Below are 15720 nucleotides of genomic sequence, written 5' to 3' on the forward strand. Positions count from 1 at the left end.
CATCCTCCGTGTAACCCGTCGCTCCATGTAACCCGTCACGTCCTCCATGTAATACGACACACCCTCCTGTAATACTCACTATAAATGCTCTGTGGCTCTTGCACACGTTCGTGGTCGCTTCGTGTCGCTTCTGTGTCGCTCGGCTTTTCTGAACACCTGTCTTTTTTGGTGTGCTGTACTTTTTTCTGTGCCGCACCAGGGAATTTTGTCGTCGGAAATCTCGCTCGCGCACACTCGCAACCTGTCTGGAGTCACGTGACTTGTCTCTCACTCGTTTCAAAACACGTTCTGCTCAATTGGATTGTGCAACGTGTGTGTCTGTGTGTATGTGTAACTGGCTATGTGATATCTCTAACTAACGTTATTATGTATAGCAGTCAGAGACTTGTCTCACGTGCCCGGGCATGCAGGTTCTGAAACGGCAGTAACACAGACGGGAAAATGGCAAGAAAATGGCCCATAAAATGGCCCAAAAAGGCAAAAATCGCGGGTCTCGACAAATTTGAAAAAATCGGAGAAAATCGGAGAAAATTGGAGTAAATTGGAAAAAACATAAAATCAATTTCCCCAAGCCTTTTTTCCTTAATTTTACTCAGTTTCCTTGTTTTTGGCTTCAAATTCTGCCACACATGCCGCTCTTGACTGCCCCTGTATTTCAAATATTTATTTTTGAATATTTATTTTTGGACAAGTGGGGCGTTGGTAGGGTAACTTTCCGAGGGAGATTGCGTTTGGGCATTAAATTGAAAAGCAAATAAATTGATGTAAATTGGTGCGAAATTGCCAATGCTATGGAGACTTCAGGGTTGAAAGGAGGGAGGGTTTTGTTAGTCAGTTCCAAAAAAATCTGGAGTCTCTGGGTTTTATTTAAAATATGGCTGATTTTTTTTCAATAAGTCAGCTAAAATAAAAAAAAATAAAAAAAAACCTCGAAAACCGTGGTCGAAATTGCCAATTCCAATTTTAATACATTGACTATTTAGCACTCTCGGATTGGCAGAATGTACTTATTTTCGGGTCTTGGTATTTTTTGTTGAATATTTTAAAATTACCCCACATTTGGTTGCCGAGCCGTCCAAAGACTTGGCCAAATAAGTCATATTATTTTGGAAAAAAATAATAAAAAACTGTAGTTTTCGGAGCCCGACGCTGGGGCCGATTCCTGTGAGTTTTTGTTATTTTCACTTCTTTTTCTCGTTTTGGAACCACCAAATATGTCACCCCGAATTAGCACCCGTAGCTAATTACTTGCACTTGCATGGAGTATAAATGCGTTGGATGCATATATGCAGATATTGGACCAGGTAAGCGGTCGGTTAGTCAGCAACGGGTCTCGTGATTAGTCAGATATCATGTGACTCAGCAACCACTGAAGAAAAATAGTGAAATATGGACATTTGGATGGTGATAAAGGGGGTATGGGATCCTGAAGCTGTTCCTGTTGTCAGCAACCATGAGTTTTCTGGACTGTGAACCAATTCGATTTCGTCCTTGTTTGGATAATGTGGGTTTTTTTTGTCGTTTTCAATTTCAATTTCTAATTTTTCGTCTAATTTTTCTTATAATTTTTCTTCTAATTTTCAATTTATTTTTATTTATTACCTGGACACGAATATGCACGAATGTTCGGGGAGTTTGACAGAAGGGGTTATTATTTCGGAGGGCATGGAATCTGTGGAAAATAGAAAATGGAAAATGGAAATCGAAATGAGAAAATGTTTTTTATTCATTTTTTTTATTATTTGGAAATAATTGACAAAATAACAATCCGGGAACTCTGTTGGTCTAGGCTGAGCAAGTCTACAACGAAAAAAGAGACAAAACTAAAATTAGGATATTTACTGAAAATGGAATAAAACATCTAGGCAGAAAAAACAATATCTAATCTCGGAATATAACAATTCAATTGCAGTATGTTCAAATACAATGCCGTTATGCAGATGCTCATAATACTCATAACACCCATCATCTCCATTACGCTGTACTTTTTTCTTTCTTTTTTTGTGGCATTTAATGCACTTGTGTCTTAAACATGCGAAAAGTGGTTAAAAGATGGATGATGGGACATAATTATCACTACTCCGGACCTATCAGGTGACTACACCCAAGCGGTTTTTAGCGGCAGATTAATGTCGGGGCTGATCCGTTGTCTGGGTAAGCCGAGCCATTGCCTGAGTAAGCACATACAACCGCATTCTGTGACTGACGTGACCATAAGAAAGCCCCCCCGAAGCTGTGGAAACCGCTTTCCCGCTTTCCCGCCTATAGTACTCAAAGTACAAACTCTCCGGTTCATCTGTTGTGGGCATTTGGAGGGCGGTGGGGAGAGTGGGACTAAGTAGAGAGGAACAGGGTGGAATGGAGTAGAATGGAATGAGACCGAGACTGGATTGTCGGGTTGACGGGGTTGACAAACAAAAGAAAGAAAAAAACCAACCAAAAAAACCACAACTGAACGAGCTTCAACCAGAAGCCGACGAAGCGACGAAGCGACGAAGCGACCAAGCAACCGAGCGACCAAGCAACCAAGCAACCAAGCAACCAAGCGACCAATCGACCAAGCGACCAATCGACCAAGTGACCAAATCAACTCATCTCGTACCTGAATACCTACCCCTCCATACCTCTATACCCCTTTCCCCTCACCCGGTCGCACTCGCTAAAGGAACCGGTTCAGAAAAAAGGAGAAAAAAGTCCACGGAAAACTCCCGACAACCCTGGTTACTTCCTCCCCTGGTTCCTGTCGACTCATATGTACGCATTTACAAGTACTTGTACCCCGGTCCCCTAAACACGACTCTCCACGGGATTGGAGTGAGACATACAGTGAGACAGATTGCGTCTAAAGGTATGTTAAAAGTGCACCAAAGATGGCGAATGGGTCCGTGCGGCGTTCGCCAAAAAAGGGGTATCTCAAAATCAAAACCGGTTGCCTGATTTTCCTGACTTTCCTGACTTTCCTGGTTTTTTTTTTGTGTTTTCCCCTTGCGGTCGGCCTTATTTTGTCGAAGATATCCACACATATCGCACAACGAAGGAGTGCTAGAAGAACACAAATGGTACCGTTGAAACCAGTACGTCGAGAGCTTTGGAATGGCGTTTGTTTTGAGCGTTTTGGTGATTTGGCGGCGATTCCGCTGCGATTCTGCGGCTATCCGGCGGCTATGTGGCGGCAATTCGAACGAACATTGTGAGACACTACCGTTAATAGACAACAGCTATTGTCGAACCCTCGAGCATCTCCACAGATGAAGATCACCGTCCATCAGTCGCCACCAGCCACCGACAATCAGTCATTGCCCATCTGGAGATCTCTGCATGACCCGAAAGTGTGCGCTGAGTCATGTATCGAACGAGAGGTCACGTGATAAACAGAGTTCACGTGATATACCAGAGTTCACGTGATATACCAGAGTTCATGTGATATACCAATAGCGACCCTCTCACTGACCTTGACCGACCCCGACAGACTCCAAGTCATGTGACCACTAACGAGCCCGGGGATCGGAGCGGGAGACTGGCAGCAGTAAGTTGTGAAACATTGGTCAGTTGTTGGTAATTACAGATTAGAACACTACTCAGCACACTTACTCAGCACACTTACTGAGCACCCACACCGCTCAACCGATCTGCGCCGTCAACGTCACAGTGCAGACCCGGCTCGGAAAAAGTCGAAAAGGTCCCAAAAACAGGCCAAAAATGCAAAAGTGCGTTGACCCAAACAGAGAGTCATACCTCACCAAAACTGTAGAACCACCCCTGTTCCACCCCTGCTGCAGCAACGGTCCGGAACAGGGGGGTGTGTCAGATGTGAGAGAAGCAGAATGAGGCAACTGCGAATGCGACAGGAGCGTTGTGAATGTAAATGTGAAATGTGAAATGCGAAATGTCAAACTGCTGGCGGTCAAATGGCGGAATTGAAGCAGTCCACGGTCACGCTCAAATTACCACTCGCTTGCGGATTTGGCGCTCGGATATTCAGGTCATGACGATCCGATAGACACGATCTTCGAACGACCTTCCAAAAGCGTGGACGAAAAAGCCGCTCAAGCCGTGCAAATGCGAAATGTCTCATCCGGGTGTGAGAGTGAGACGTTGACCTGACTCTGACGCCGACGGTGGCCTGGCGCCGGCCCTGACGCTGCTCTGAGACCCTGTTTATCCGAAAGTCGCTAGAACGCGTTCGGGAACACGCCGTGGTTGCAGGGGTGTGACAAGGAGACTAGTTACGGAAGAACCTACTAGTAGCCGGACAAGGGTGTGGGCCACCGATGTGACAGCGGGTGCTGACAGCGGGTACCTAGCTGATTCACCGCTGATGTAGTTGACCAACTAGTAGCTGACTCAACCACCGCTGACGTAACTGGTGCAGACTCTGCTCCACCGCTGACCACGCTCCACGCGAAGATCGTCAATCAACGCTACATTGCACAATGCGCCAATCCAACAATGCGACAATCAAGTGCGGCACATTGGGGAGATCACAACGACGATCCACACAATGTACCTCCGCCTGACGATCACCTGGACCAGAGCGCAGAGCGCGGTTCGACGCGTCGAGGATCGACAGATCGACACTCCTGGCGATCGTGGACTTCAGTTCAGTTTTCACGTTCCAACAGACGCAGAATGGACCGGGTTGCCCTGGACCCGGTTGCCCTGCATGCCTGGCGAACCACACAAACTAAGAGACGCAAACGACAGGGGCTGTCGATCGGCCCTTTACAGGTGAGCCAACCCAAACGGGACCGTCGATATGCCCACTGATAGACCTGATTGACAAGATAGACGAGATAGACGAGATTGACAGAGGAGTCACCAGAAAATCCCAGGTATGACGTCCGTCTTGCATCTACCATCTCTGCGGCAATCACGACGATACCAGACCACCCGGACCGCTACAATAACCCCACAACGCATCCTAGCGCAGGGACTGGTCATAAATCCGGACCTACTCCGGACCCAGCTCCGCCGACGTCGATGCGAATAACGCAAAACCAACCCAGTGCAAACCCAGTGCAAAACCAGCGTAAAAGCCACCTTCCACTTCGTTTTTGCTCTCCCAACTCTCCCAACTCTCCCAAAGCGCTCAACTTTTCGTTTTCATAGTGACATTGTCACGGGTTCTATGACAATGACAGCGGTTGCGTGAGGGCGACAGCGGTTGCGTGAGGACGACATAGTCGGTGTGAGGGGCGCAGAGGTAGTGTGATGGGGTGACAGGGGCAATGCGATGAGGTTTGACTATGTGAGGGGGGACATTGTCTCTGTCTCTATCCCCATCACCCCCACACAGTCCCCGTAACCATCACCTCACCTCTGCAACTTTGCCACCCAACCTCCCGGTTGCTTTTGTGTTTGCTGCTGGATCGTCGTCGCGCTGGCCTGCTAACCTTCTGGCGGCTTGTCGCTTGCTGTCCCTGCACTCGCTACTGCAAATACATGTGCCTGCGCCGTCTTAGACAGCCAGAGTTGAGCTAGGCCAAAGTTAATTCCGGCGGTACCAAAATGCAGCTGTGGGCGAGGAGAATCGAATGGCGCTGAAATCGGACCGATTCCAGAAACACTGACCGAGTATCGGGACGTGGGGTACAGCCCAGAGTGCAGTGTAACTAGTCAAGTCATGATTACAAAAATGCCCACCTTATTGGCGTCAAATAAGGTTTAACATAGAGTTCACTACAAACTTCAAGAATAACTTTAGAACAAAACCTAAATAAATAATCTTTTTTTCGACTGGTCAAATTGCCAAAATTAACCTTTCCATTAACTGTACAATGTGCAGTCGCTATCTGAGGGCTGAGTTCGAGTCCTGAAAATCGCAAAACCGCCGGAAACGCAAAACCATTGCGACTGGGGCGGTCTATAGTTGTATTTTATGGTCTTAGGAGCGGAAGGGTGTGAGAAGATGAGCCTACGGTGTACGTTGTACTACCTGCACTCTTCCCCAACATGACAGCTGTCAAACGACCCTAACAAGACCCGGAAAAGTCCTCCGACGTCGTCAGCCATCACGTGACTACATCTCTCGTCCCTCGGGCTCGTCTTTTTCACGTTTCTCCGCTTCTCGTTGCTTTTTGGAGCATCTTTTTGGCTGCCTGAGTTGCTGTGAAAGGTACAAGGTGAGAGTTTGCGGTGGTTTGGCCTTCTGCCAGGGCTGCCAAACGCTGGTCAACGTTATTGACGCACTTTTGACCCGTGGAGAAGGTCGACCGAAGGCACAATAGACGACGAAAAAGACGACCGAAAAAAGCGACCAAAAAGAGACCGGAAAAAAACGAAGACTGTCTCTTATGGAAAGATCAGCTATCTACATTCCGATGCGAGTACGAGGGGATTATCGGTGAAGATCCTGGTCTTGTAAAAACATGACGAATTAGGGAAGAATATAGTACAGATATAGGACTCTCATAAGAATGCTTTTAGGAATCCCTTGGAACAGTTTTTACGTCGAAAACACAAAAAACGGATGGAAATATGCCCACAAAACATCCGCTCCGGCCCCACCGTTTTTTGCTTTAATTTCGCCGCTCCAACCACGCTTTGCTTTTGCTTTTGACACACATGTTGCCCCTCACGAATTGCATCCCATTTTCACTTTTTAATATTTCGCTTAAATTCGCTTCGCCGCTTCATGCGCCAAGCCCTGCACTATTGAGTCTCAGTGGGCCGAAAAGTGGACAGAACGGGACGCAAAAATATCGACAATCATCTAGACCCTGTGGGAATATTATTGTTGTTTTTCTAGAAATAGTTTGATTTTTCCCGATTTATTGGCATCGATTTAGATTGGCCAGTAAACAAGGATTTTTTAAAAATAAAACTAGAATATTTTTATTTTTATTTTTATTTTTATATCACTTTTAGCGCAAACTTCGGAAATCAAAAGAAATTCCAAACTGCAGAGACTTGCGTTGCGAAAAAAAATGTCGTCACCTTCGCTAGACGCACCTGCTGGGCGCCTCAGATGCAGGTAGAGATGTATATTACGCCGGTTTTCTGGAGGTCGGGTGAGGACTCAGAGGGGGGTGACCAAGTCCGCAAGAGGAGGGAAAACTGTGGAAAATAAAATACCTGGGTGATTTTTGATGATGAATTTGATTGGGTCGCGAAATAAGACGCCTCAGATGCGTCCAGAACCCCGGTTTAGCCTCTGCGATTAATTCCTGCCGTGGTGTTAATCGGGAGCTGGAGCTGGGGTCCGTGGTTTAAGGGCTGCCGGTGGGCTGATTTTTTGATGTGAGGGCGTCCAGAAACAAGGACAAGGCTTATTTTCACCGGAAATCTGGTTCTGTGGTGCTTACTAGCGCCTGGCCAAACGTTTGGTAACGTTTTGGGAACGTTTAGTGCGAGATATGGCTGCTCACCTTAGCTCGTTTTCTTTTTTGGCAAAATGGCTGCCACGAAATGTTTGAGAAAAACAAGTGTTCGGATGCGATCCGGAGAATGAGACACGGGGGTTGGACTGGAAAATGTACTGACGGATGATGTATGTGCAGGACGAGGGGTGAAGTTGGGTAAAAATGGGAAAAAATGGGTAAAAATGGGAAAAAATGGTAAAAATGGGTAAAAATGGATAAAAATGGTTAGAAAAGAGTTTTACTATTTTTGGCGAACAGTTGGCGAAATTGAAAATCAAAGCGGGAAACTGGGGAAATGGTCTGGAATTTGTCTGGTTGAATTTGGAGTGTATATCTGTGGAGTTGGTTGGAAAAAGGTGACGGGATGAGGATACTGGAACATGGAAGTAGAATGGAATATAGAGTAGATATACAAGATATACAAGAAGGAGAAGGGCGGATGAGATAAAAATATGCTTATTGTATTTATTTTCTCCTGGTGTTATTACTGGAATACTGATTTAAATGGAGCTTTAGGAAGAAAGGTGGCTATGCAATATATAATTGAGAGAGGATAGGACAAAGAGAGGATTTCGAATGTGTTTACTTGGGTGTTATCTGTACTGATACTTTCCATAATCAGATTCCAGTACCATCGCTTTTGAAAAAGTAGTATTTTATCTATCGATTGCAGATATGAAACGAGAAAAATCTTCCAGAGAGCGAACAGGAGCAGTTAAGGAGAAATTCTCAAAGGAATAACATCCATCTTGCCAATAGGCCTCTAGTTGTGGACTGTATGTCAAGCAAACCTCTCTCTAGATTCCAATATATGGGGTCTCAGGGGAAAAAAAAAAAAAAAAAAAAAAAAAAAAAACTCATTCCACTCACAAGCATATAGAAGAGATTAAAGAAGTCGGGAAGTTGTTAAAACGATTCAAGTAATCAGTAAAATGTGATTAAGTGAGCTCCCGAGTCTCTACGACATCTCAAGCTGATTCTACAGAACCATGTCTACTTTTATCTTCCAAAAAGTTACCCACTGGAATCAAGTCTAGGAGACCATGGTTTAGAAAAGATTCAAAGATCTTTTCACAAATACTTCCCCAGCGGCGAGAGTCTCTATTGATGAAACCAGCTTGTGTACCTTTCAGAGCTCTAAAGTCGCTACTGAGATCCTGCAAATGCTCCCTAGGGTAGCTAGAGATGAGATGAGGGATTTTCCCGAGTCGATTTGGTGTTGAAGGTGTGTCCAAATTTATCACTCCAGTTTAAAATTTATTTATTTATTTTTAATTCAGCCGTCTCTGCCCCAAATTTCGCCATTTTTTAAATTAATATTAAATATTAAATATTTAAAAAATTTTTTTGATTCTCCCCCGTTTTTATTTCACATTTTTGCATATAACATCCGCAGGTTTCAATTCCCACTCACCCGTTTCCAACTCATATAAATTAATTACCCTTATCCAAAAAAAAAAAAACTCTTCTTCCTCCACATCACTCCACCCTGCAACAAGCAGCCACAACCCCACCCTACGAGCTACTGGGGATACTATCGACGCCGCTAAATGCGTACAAACACTGATCGAGGCTAAAATGCTTCCTTTCCACCTCCATTTCGCGCTAACCACACTAATGAGGTAACATGTCTCACCACCAGCTGAGACAACGCCCCGCTCGCAAAGAGGAGAAAACGTCTCTCCGCACGCTAGAGACGTGAGTATTGCTGCTTCGGGCGCTGTTCGGCCTAGCCGCGTGATGGGCGATTACGTGATGAACCAAAGGGGTACATTACCAACCGCCCTCAGCCGGCGCCATTGACTGGATTCTCTAGCTATCTGCGTCTGGAATGCAGGTCTTTCCCGGTGACGGGATGACAGAATGTGACATGACTGATTTGATGCCATGACATGCTGTGCCCATGACATCTGGACCATCATCTACCGAGTGTGACGCGCCACATGCATAGTGTTATTCGAGAAATGAAGAAACACTCTCCATTACGGTCATATCTCCTTGCTGTTGTCCGCTCACTACCGCTAATAAAGTTAACTAGACGATCGCCGTTGATCGTCAGTCAATCTCATCAGGGTCGATCCAATCGATGGAAACACACAACTACTCGAAACGAACAAATCTTCCCTTCAGGGGCACTTTCTTGGCCGCAGAATTCCAGGCCGTTTCCCAAAGCCTAATCTGAAAACGTATCACAAAATCCTTGAGCCGCGGTTTCTCTCGGTTTTTTTATCCTACACACAATTTGGAATGATAGCTGTTTACCTGGGGTACGGGGGGAGTCTAATGATATGTTTTATTATCCCCCTTGACTAATATTATGGCTGTTGGAGAAGGATTTGAAAATGGACTTGGCAGGACTTGAAATTGGTCTACAATTTCGATTTTCTGTTCTAGAACCCTAGGCCCTGTTATTGTATAGGTATTTCTTATCAAAACATGACAATTTCTTTTGTAATTTCTTGTAATTTCTTGAAATTTCTCGTAATATATATTGTAATTTCTTGTAATGTCTTGTATTTTCTTGTATTTTCTTGTAATTATTTTTTAATTGAATTTTCCTTTTTTTCTATCTTAATTGCTAATTTTTAATTCAATCTATGCAAGATTATGCAGGGTGTTTGCCGAGACAGATGTCGGTGGACAAGTGCGTTTTTTGCTTTTTTTCTGGTGTTTTTCGTCCAGCGGAACCCCTGTTATTAATTGGCAACCGGCGGATCGCCCCAGTGGTTATTTTCTCTCAAAAAATAGTCTTAAACGGCTCCATTTGAAAAAGCAATTTCCGCGCAGTTTGCAGTGTGAAAAATGGGGGGAATGGAGTTATGGGATGTTTGCTAATCCCAAAGAGATCCAACTACTACCGATGAACTCGTGGAAAGATTCTCTATCCGCTAGTCCAACTCTCGAGTTGATATTCTGACTATATAAAAATCCATGCCCCAAAACATTCAGGTTAAAATTCACGCCAGAGAAAGGCTCACAGACGATCGGAATTCCTTTTTGCAAACAATATAAACGCGCATTTCCGTCCCACCAGCCCGGAGTTAATAATGCAGCAGTGTTGCGATTTCGCCGTATTATGGTGAACCCAGCTCGTTCAATTCAGGTCCACGGGTGCCGCCGAGATATCGAAACAACTTGGTGCGTCTCCAGGATTTTTTTATACCACTCACGAGCCACTTCCGCTGACCCTTGCATCCCCCACAAACCCCCATATGATTGCTATAGGAATAAAACTCCAATATAGCCAAAAGAAACGGGGCCAAAAAGAAACGACACCCACATGATTTCTCGCATACGACTCAAGGGCTGTATATCGTGTAAATTCATACATCCACCCCCGGTCTGCATATTTCTAGCTCCATACTAGTGCGGACTCGCATGAGTATGTGGCATAATGTGAGCAGGAATTTGTTTTTGGCCCGGCAAAGTTCGAAAATGCTGAGATTACGGCGTTATACCTGGTCTGGCTAGATTCCAGGGGGCTGAAGCGGGTATTGGCGGACTTGGACGGAGTCGAGGGATTGTGAGATGGAATAATGGACCTAAAAAACGCTGCAAAAGAGATATAGAGAAACGGAGTTGATAATTTTTCTCACATGATCATCCAGATCAGTTGGATAGTTATTCGGTATCTATGAGATTACTAAAACGGATGCTGGATACCACTATATATATCATTTTTCTAGACTACCATTTAGGCCTCCACTACAGAGTGTGCTACTGGTGGTCTCAAAAATACGCCACGGAAAAGTCACAAACCTGCTGAGTGCATTATTATTGGGCTCTTAGAAAGCTGAAAAAGACCCCTTTGCCATCACAAACGCCGTATCTTGCCAAACCCCACAAAAACCGGGACCCACAACTCTCCGCACAGTCGGAATTGAGTCACACTAGTACATCCGTGATATTTCTCAGAGTCGTGGCCACATATCAACACCAAACATTACCCATTTCGTTTCTTTTCAGCGCCTCAGATTCCTGTCCATTTCCACATTGACTTTGAATGTTATCAAGAAGTCTTGGGTTTAAATATATCACATGCTGTGCATTGAATTACGGCCTAACGCGCGACTGTACGGTTGAATGAACATCCAATTAGGGCTTTAAAAAAAATCCAGGATTTTATTGTGTTTTTCTTGGTTTTTTTGACAACTTTTTCATTTTTCTGAATTTTATTTTATTTTATTTCAAAATATTCTCCTAAATTTACTCGATTAAATCTTCTTCAAAAATTGCAATAAAATTAAAATCGTAAAAAATCGTAAAAATCGTGAAAAATCGTGAAAAATCGTGAAAAATCGTAAAAACTCGTAAAGATGATAAAAAAAATCCTATTAAATACATACAAAATCCACTTAAAAAATCAAGCACACAACCACATTCCCTTCGCTTAAAAACTCCAAACCCCCGAATCTATCCCCCAAATCTCTCCACCTCTGTGGAAACCCAAAAGTGCAAACTCGCCAGAATGGATTTGGAGTGTTTAGAATTGAATGAATTGCTGCAGAACAGTTGTACACTAACTTTGAGCCCTGTCTACATTCTAAATAACCTCGAGGCTGTGCTGCTAGGAGGCACGACTAAGAGGTGGGGTCCTTTTCTGTGTTTTTGACGAGAAAAAAAACCAATTTCGATGAGGAGACGCAACGAGGTCACGTGACCGATGCCACGCGGATCGCACAGACGTCTCGAACTGCCCGGGACTTGGTCCTGCCCGCTATCTCCATGCTACAGAAGATGGAGATGCCGACAGACCGGTCAATGGACAGTGCTCCTCCGGAGCCGTTCAGTCACCGGAGAGACACAAAAACATCACCATCCCAACCCCCTCGTCTAGAGCTTCCAAACCGTATACTTTCCATACTCACACTCCCATCCTCTCCAATGTCACCTTCCCAACATCTCCCCGTGCCGTACACAATAAACTCTTGTGTGGAAAGATCTAGGTGCACAAAAGGCAACGGAGGGCATGGTTCAGGGTTTGCATCATTGCTCTTTGTGTCGTTGGAGAGTCGGCGATTGTCAATTGGCCCTGCCCGAGTGGTTCTCAATTTACTTTGAATCGGCCCCTTGGATGGCAACGTAGTTTTCCAGGTGACAGGTATTCAGAACCCCAAGCTATCTTGCTCCAAAAAGCTGCGGTGACTTGGCAAAATTGGTTTTTCAAGTGGGCTTCACCTGTCGTGGGAGTTGGTTTGGCAGCAGCAGGAGCAGCAGACAGGTTTAATGCTGTGAGTGACTATCGGACCGATAGAGGACTGGGATTACTGATGAGCCTTACGCCTTGCTATCTGGTATCAGTTGGTCTGTTAGTCGCCCAGGCATAGGTGAGAAATACCCTGGCAGATCAAATGAGCTGCGCCAAACAGGTTGACCAGGAGAGTTGAGCCACCGTGAGCGAAGTATTCGGCCTGATAAAGATGGCTGTACATGGATGTCAGGTTCCGCGCAAAGTGGAGGAACGATCATGACCTCGACATTTCTGGACTAGACGTTTCCAGTGTGTCAGTGAAGAAGGTCTCGGTAGTACGGAGTAATACGGAGTAATTCGGAGATCTCTGAGGGTAGTATCTGTGTAGTGCTTCTGTCACCATTTCCCGATGGTCTGCCGCCATCAGTGTCATAACATCACAGTCATACTCACCTGTTCTCTCGTGTCGCGAGCAACGTTTGTGCAACTTCCGGTGGCCGTCGGTGTTCTGGGTCGATTCTGGGTTTTCGGGGGCCGTTTGTGTCACTTGCGGCCCGCAGTATCGGGGTCTGTCTGTGCCACTTTCGGCAGTTCTTTCAGTGTCACTTGTCCACATTTTCTGTGTCTTTTGTTTTGTGACATATGGTAGTTTCTGTCTTGTCGGTTCAGTGTCTGTGTCTGTATGTGTTACTCACCGACTCGCTGTGACGCTTTCAAATATGTAACAAGTCAAGTTCTTTTGCAGTCTCGGGGTTTATATATCCATATCCCACCTGCCTTACACGCTTCATGTCATCAGAGACTCATACCAAGAATTAGGAGGTGACAATACGACTTGCGAAGGAGCAATGATGGCGACAAACTGAAAAGCGCATTCGATTCGTGAGAGCAAGGCGAACTTGACGATACCTTCAAAAAGTGGATACGACAAGATATCTTTTTTTTTGTGACTGACAAATATTTGAAGAAAATACAAATGTGCCTCTAGATCTGTCAATATTGATGATAGAAGACTTTGAAATGTATGAGGAGATTTCCCAGATCGCCAAGAACATTTGGATACTGCCTTTGCTAGAGTCGGAGTTCTGGGGCGTTTTTGGGGGCGGGAAAACAAGTTAGAAAAAAATTGGGAAAAAAATAATAAATAATAAAATAAAGAAAAAAAAAAAAAAAAAAAAAAAAAACACCAATTCCCACCTTTTACAACCCACCACCACCACTTCCTCCATCTACCATCTACTTGCTTCATATGTTGAGTGGATTAATGCTAATAAATAATGCTATGTCTTGCGACTAGTGGATGTCGGGATGCGCCATGGCCCCGCCGGGGCCCCTGTGCTAGGGAGGGAGTTCACCAAACGGTGTACTTTTGCGCAAGGAATACAACACCGAAGTCCCCGAGTCGATAAGCGCCAAACTGGCGGAGTTGGGCGCGAACCAAAAAGTCTAGTTACCACACCATGAATCGCTCCAGGACGACGAGGACAGACTGGAGAACGGCACGGAGTTGATCAGAGGATTACCGCGGGTCGGAGGAGTTGGAAATTGAAGTCCCCGGCGGAACCACCGTTGTCGTCGTGGATATATAGTCCGTGTGATGGTTGAAGGAAAAAACACCAATCTGAAACCTACTGACGATAGGTGTAGTCATAAGGAACGTACATCATGCGCTGTTGCTGCAACAACTGCTGATGCTGCTGCTGGGCCGCCGCCTGGGCCGCCTGCTGAGTTTTTTTGCTCAGTTTCCGCACCCGTCGGCTTCGGAATTTCGGATTGGGGTTGGTGTTGCGCCACGAGTCAACGGCGCGCTGAATGACGCCACGTTTCTTGCGAATGCACGGGTTGAGATGGGCCAGGGACCAGCCGATATGGTTGCACTCGGTTTCGTACTGATGACGGTTGCCCTGGTACTCCTCTTTGGGAACAGCCGCCCGCGGGTAAATACAATTGTCTTTTTTAAACTCTGCTGACAAATCCGACGTGTTGACCGTGTGAATATGCGACAGGATTTTGTACTGCGTTTTCGTGCGGTTTTTCGAGTACTCAAACGTGATGTAGTCAGTCAGAGAAGGGGTGGAATACGACGTCTGGGAGTAAAGAGTGGATTGCGGAGGAGTCAAGGGAGTCGACACTGACGGGGCCGAACTGTAGAGCCCGATATGGCCGGTGGAGTTGGACCGAGAGCCGTAGCTGGAGTGGGACGAGGGCTTCTCAAACATGTTGGCAGATTGATAGACATGCGCGGAGTTGGGGTTGGTCACGTGGTTGGTCATGTTACCGCCATGGACGGTGTGCTCGGACAGGTCCGACAGATTATGTCCAGTGGGCAACGACATGGACACAGACCCCTGCGACAGACTCCCCACCGACTGCGTCACGTGATTGTTCTTGTAGAAGCCGCCGCCCCGTACGGGCGAAATCAGCGCGCTCAGTGTCGGCGTGGCGTAAGTCGGGCTCACGAGATCAAACTCATAACCTAACGATAGGTCGTCGACGCCGGGGCTATCTTCGGGAGTGGAGGTTGTGTACGAATAGGTGGGGCTCTGCCAGTCTTGGGCGGTGGAGGGGGCAGTGGACGACAGGTTATGAGTGGATGAGGCGAGGTTATGAGCGTCGGCGGCGGCGGTCCCCGAGAGTGTGGGCCGTGCCCGTGGCCGTCTGGAGATAGGTTATGAGCGTCCGGGTGTACCAGCGGATGGGTCTGGCCTGGGGTTGCCTGCAAATGGCTCAGGTTATGATGGTCCTCGGCGGTCAGAATGTCCCGGCCGTAGTCCTGGTGGTCCAGCTGGGGCACGGAAAAATTGTGTAACATGTCCATAGTGAGAGTCGAGAGTGGATGAAGGTCGGTGTCGATCAGTGAGGATCCCTACGTCAATATATGTGCACACACGGAAGATATATACCAGAGGGCGTGTAGAGTTAGTGCAGAGAGTTGAGAGGTGAATTAGGGTTAGTGTTAACGTTTACCCTCAACACCCCGCTTTTCGACCAAAAGTTAGATGAGAAGCTAGTTTGCAATTGGCTTTTGGGTGGTTTTTCGTTTCCTGAAAGCTTACTGATATTAGACTTTTATTAAGGTTTCAGCAAGCGAGAGGGGAGATAGGGGGAGAGGCCATGAGCGTAGACCGGTGTCACGAGTGGACTGCATCGTCGCCAGTCTGTGGCCCT

The 15720-nt window shown here is 46.0% G+C and overlaps 7 protein-coding genes across 7 annotated transcripts; 4 read left to right on the plus strand and 3 right to left on the minus strand.

Moving 5' to 3' along the window:
- Nucleotides 1-2373: 2373 nt before the first annotated feature.
- On the plus strand, nt 2374-2937 carry YALI1_B00704g (uncharacterized protein; the record flags this gene model as incomplete). The annotated part of the gene is made up of 1 exon (XM_068281904.1): nt 2374-2937. The coding sequence occupies one exon, from the start codon at nt 2374-2376 to the stop codon at nt 2935-2937; it is 564 nt and encodes a 187-aa protein (XP_068138005.1).
- A 119-nt stretch (nt 2938-3056) lies between these two features.
- YALI1_B00711g (uncharacterized protein) lies at nt 3057-3368 on the plus strand (the record flags this gene model as incomplete). The annotated part of the gene is made up of 2 exons (XM_068281905.1): nt 3057-3166; nt 3212-3368. 2 exons carry the CDS (start codon nt 3057-3059, stop codon nt 3366-3368), a joined length of 267 nt encoding a protein of 88 aa, XP_068138006.1.
- Nucleotides 3369-3804: 436 nt separating this feature from the next.
- YALI1_B00719g (uncharacterized protein) lies at nt 3805-4075 on the minus strand (the record flags this gene model as incomplete). The annotated part of the gene is made up of 2 exons (XM_068281906.1): nt 3805-3894; nt 3938-4075. 2 exons carry the CDS (start codon nt 4073-4075, stop codon nt 3805-3807), a joined length of 228 nt encoding a protein of 75 aa, XP_068138007.1.
- Nucleotides 4076-4815: 740 nt separating this feature from the next.
- YALI1_B00731g (uncharacterized protein) lies at nt 4816-5181 on the minus strand (the record flags this gene model as incomplete). Its single annotated transcript, XM_068281907.1, has 2 exons — nt 4816-5088; nt 5134-5181. 2 exons carry the CDS (start codon nt 5179-5181, stop codon nt 4816-4818), a joined length of 321 nt encoding a protein of 106 aa, XP_068138008.1.
- A 6648-nt stretch (nt 5182-11829) lies between these two features.
- On the plus strand, nt 11830-12688 carry YALI1_B00798g (uncharacterized protein; the record flags this gene model as incomplete). Its single annotated transcript, XM_068281908.1, has 3 exons — nt 11830-11953; nt 12000-12291; nt 12340-12688. The coding sequence occupies 3 exons, from the start codon at nt 11830-11832 to the stop codon at nt 12686-12688; spliced, it is 765 nt and encodes a 254-aa protein (XP_068138009.1).
- Nucleotides 12689-13860: 1172 nt separating this feature from the next.
- Nucleotides 13861-14157, plus strand: YALI1_B00819g (uncharacterized protein; the record flags this gene model as incomplete). Its single annotated transcript, XM_068281909.1, has 2 exons — nt 13861-13996; nt 14048-14157. 2 exons carry the CDS (start codon nt 13861-13863, stop codon nt 14155-14157), a joined length of 246 nt encoding a protein of 81 aa, XP_068138010.1.
- Nucleotides 14158-14180: 23 nt separating this feature from the next.
- YALI1_B00829g (uncharacterized protein) lies at nt 14181-14888 on the minus strand (the record flags this gene model as incomplete). Its single annotated transcript, XM_066094082.2, has 1 exon — nt 14181-14888. One exon carries the CDS (start codon nt 14886-14888, stop codon nt 14181-14183), a length of 708 nt encoding a protein of 235 aa, XP_065950154.2.
- Nucleotides 14889-15720: the final 832 nt, after the last annotated feature.

The sequence above is a fragment of the Yarrowia lipolytica genome, chromosome 1B (assembly GCF_001761485.1).
Source record: "Yarrowia lipolytica chromosome 1B, complete sequence".
NCBI lineage: Eukaryota > Fungi > Ascomycota > Dipodascomycetes > Dipodascales > Yarrowia > Yarrowia lipolytica.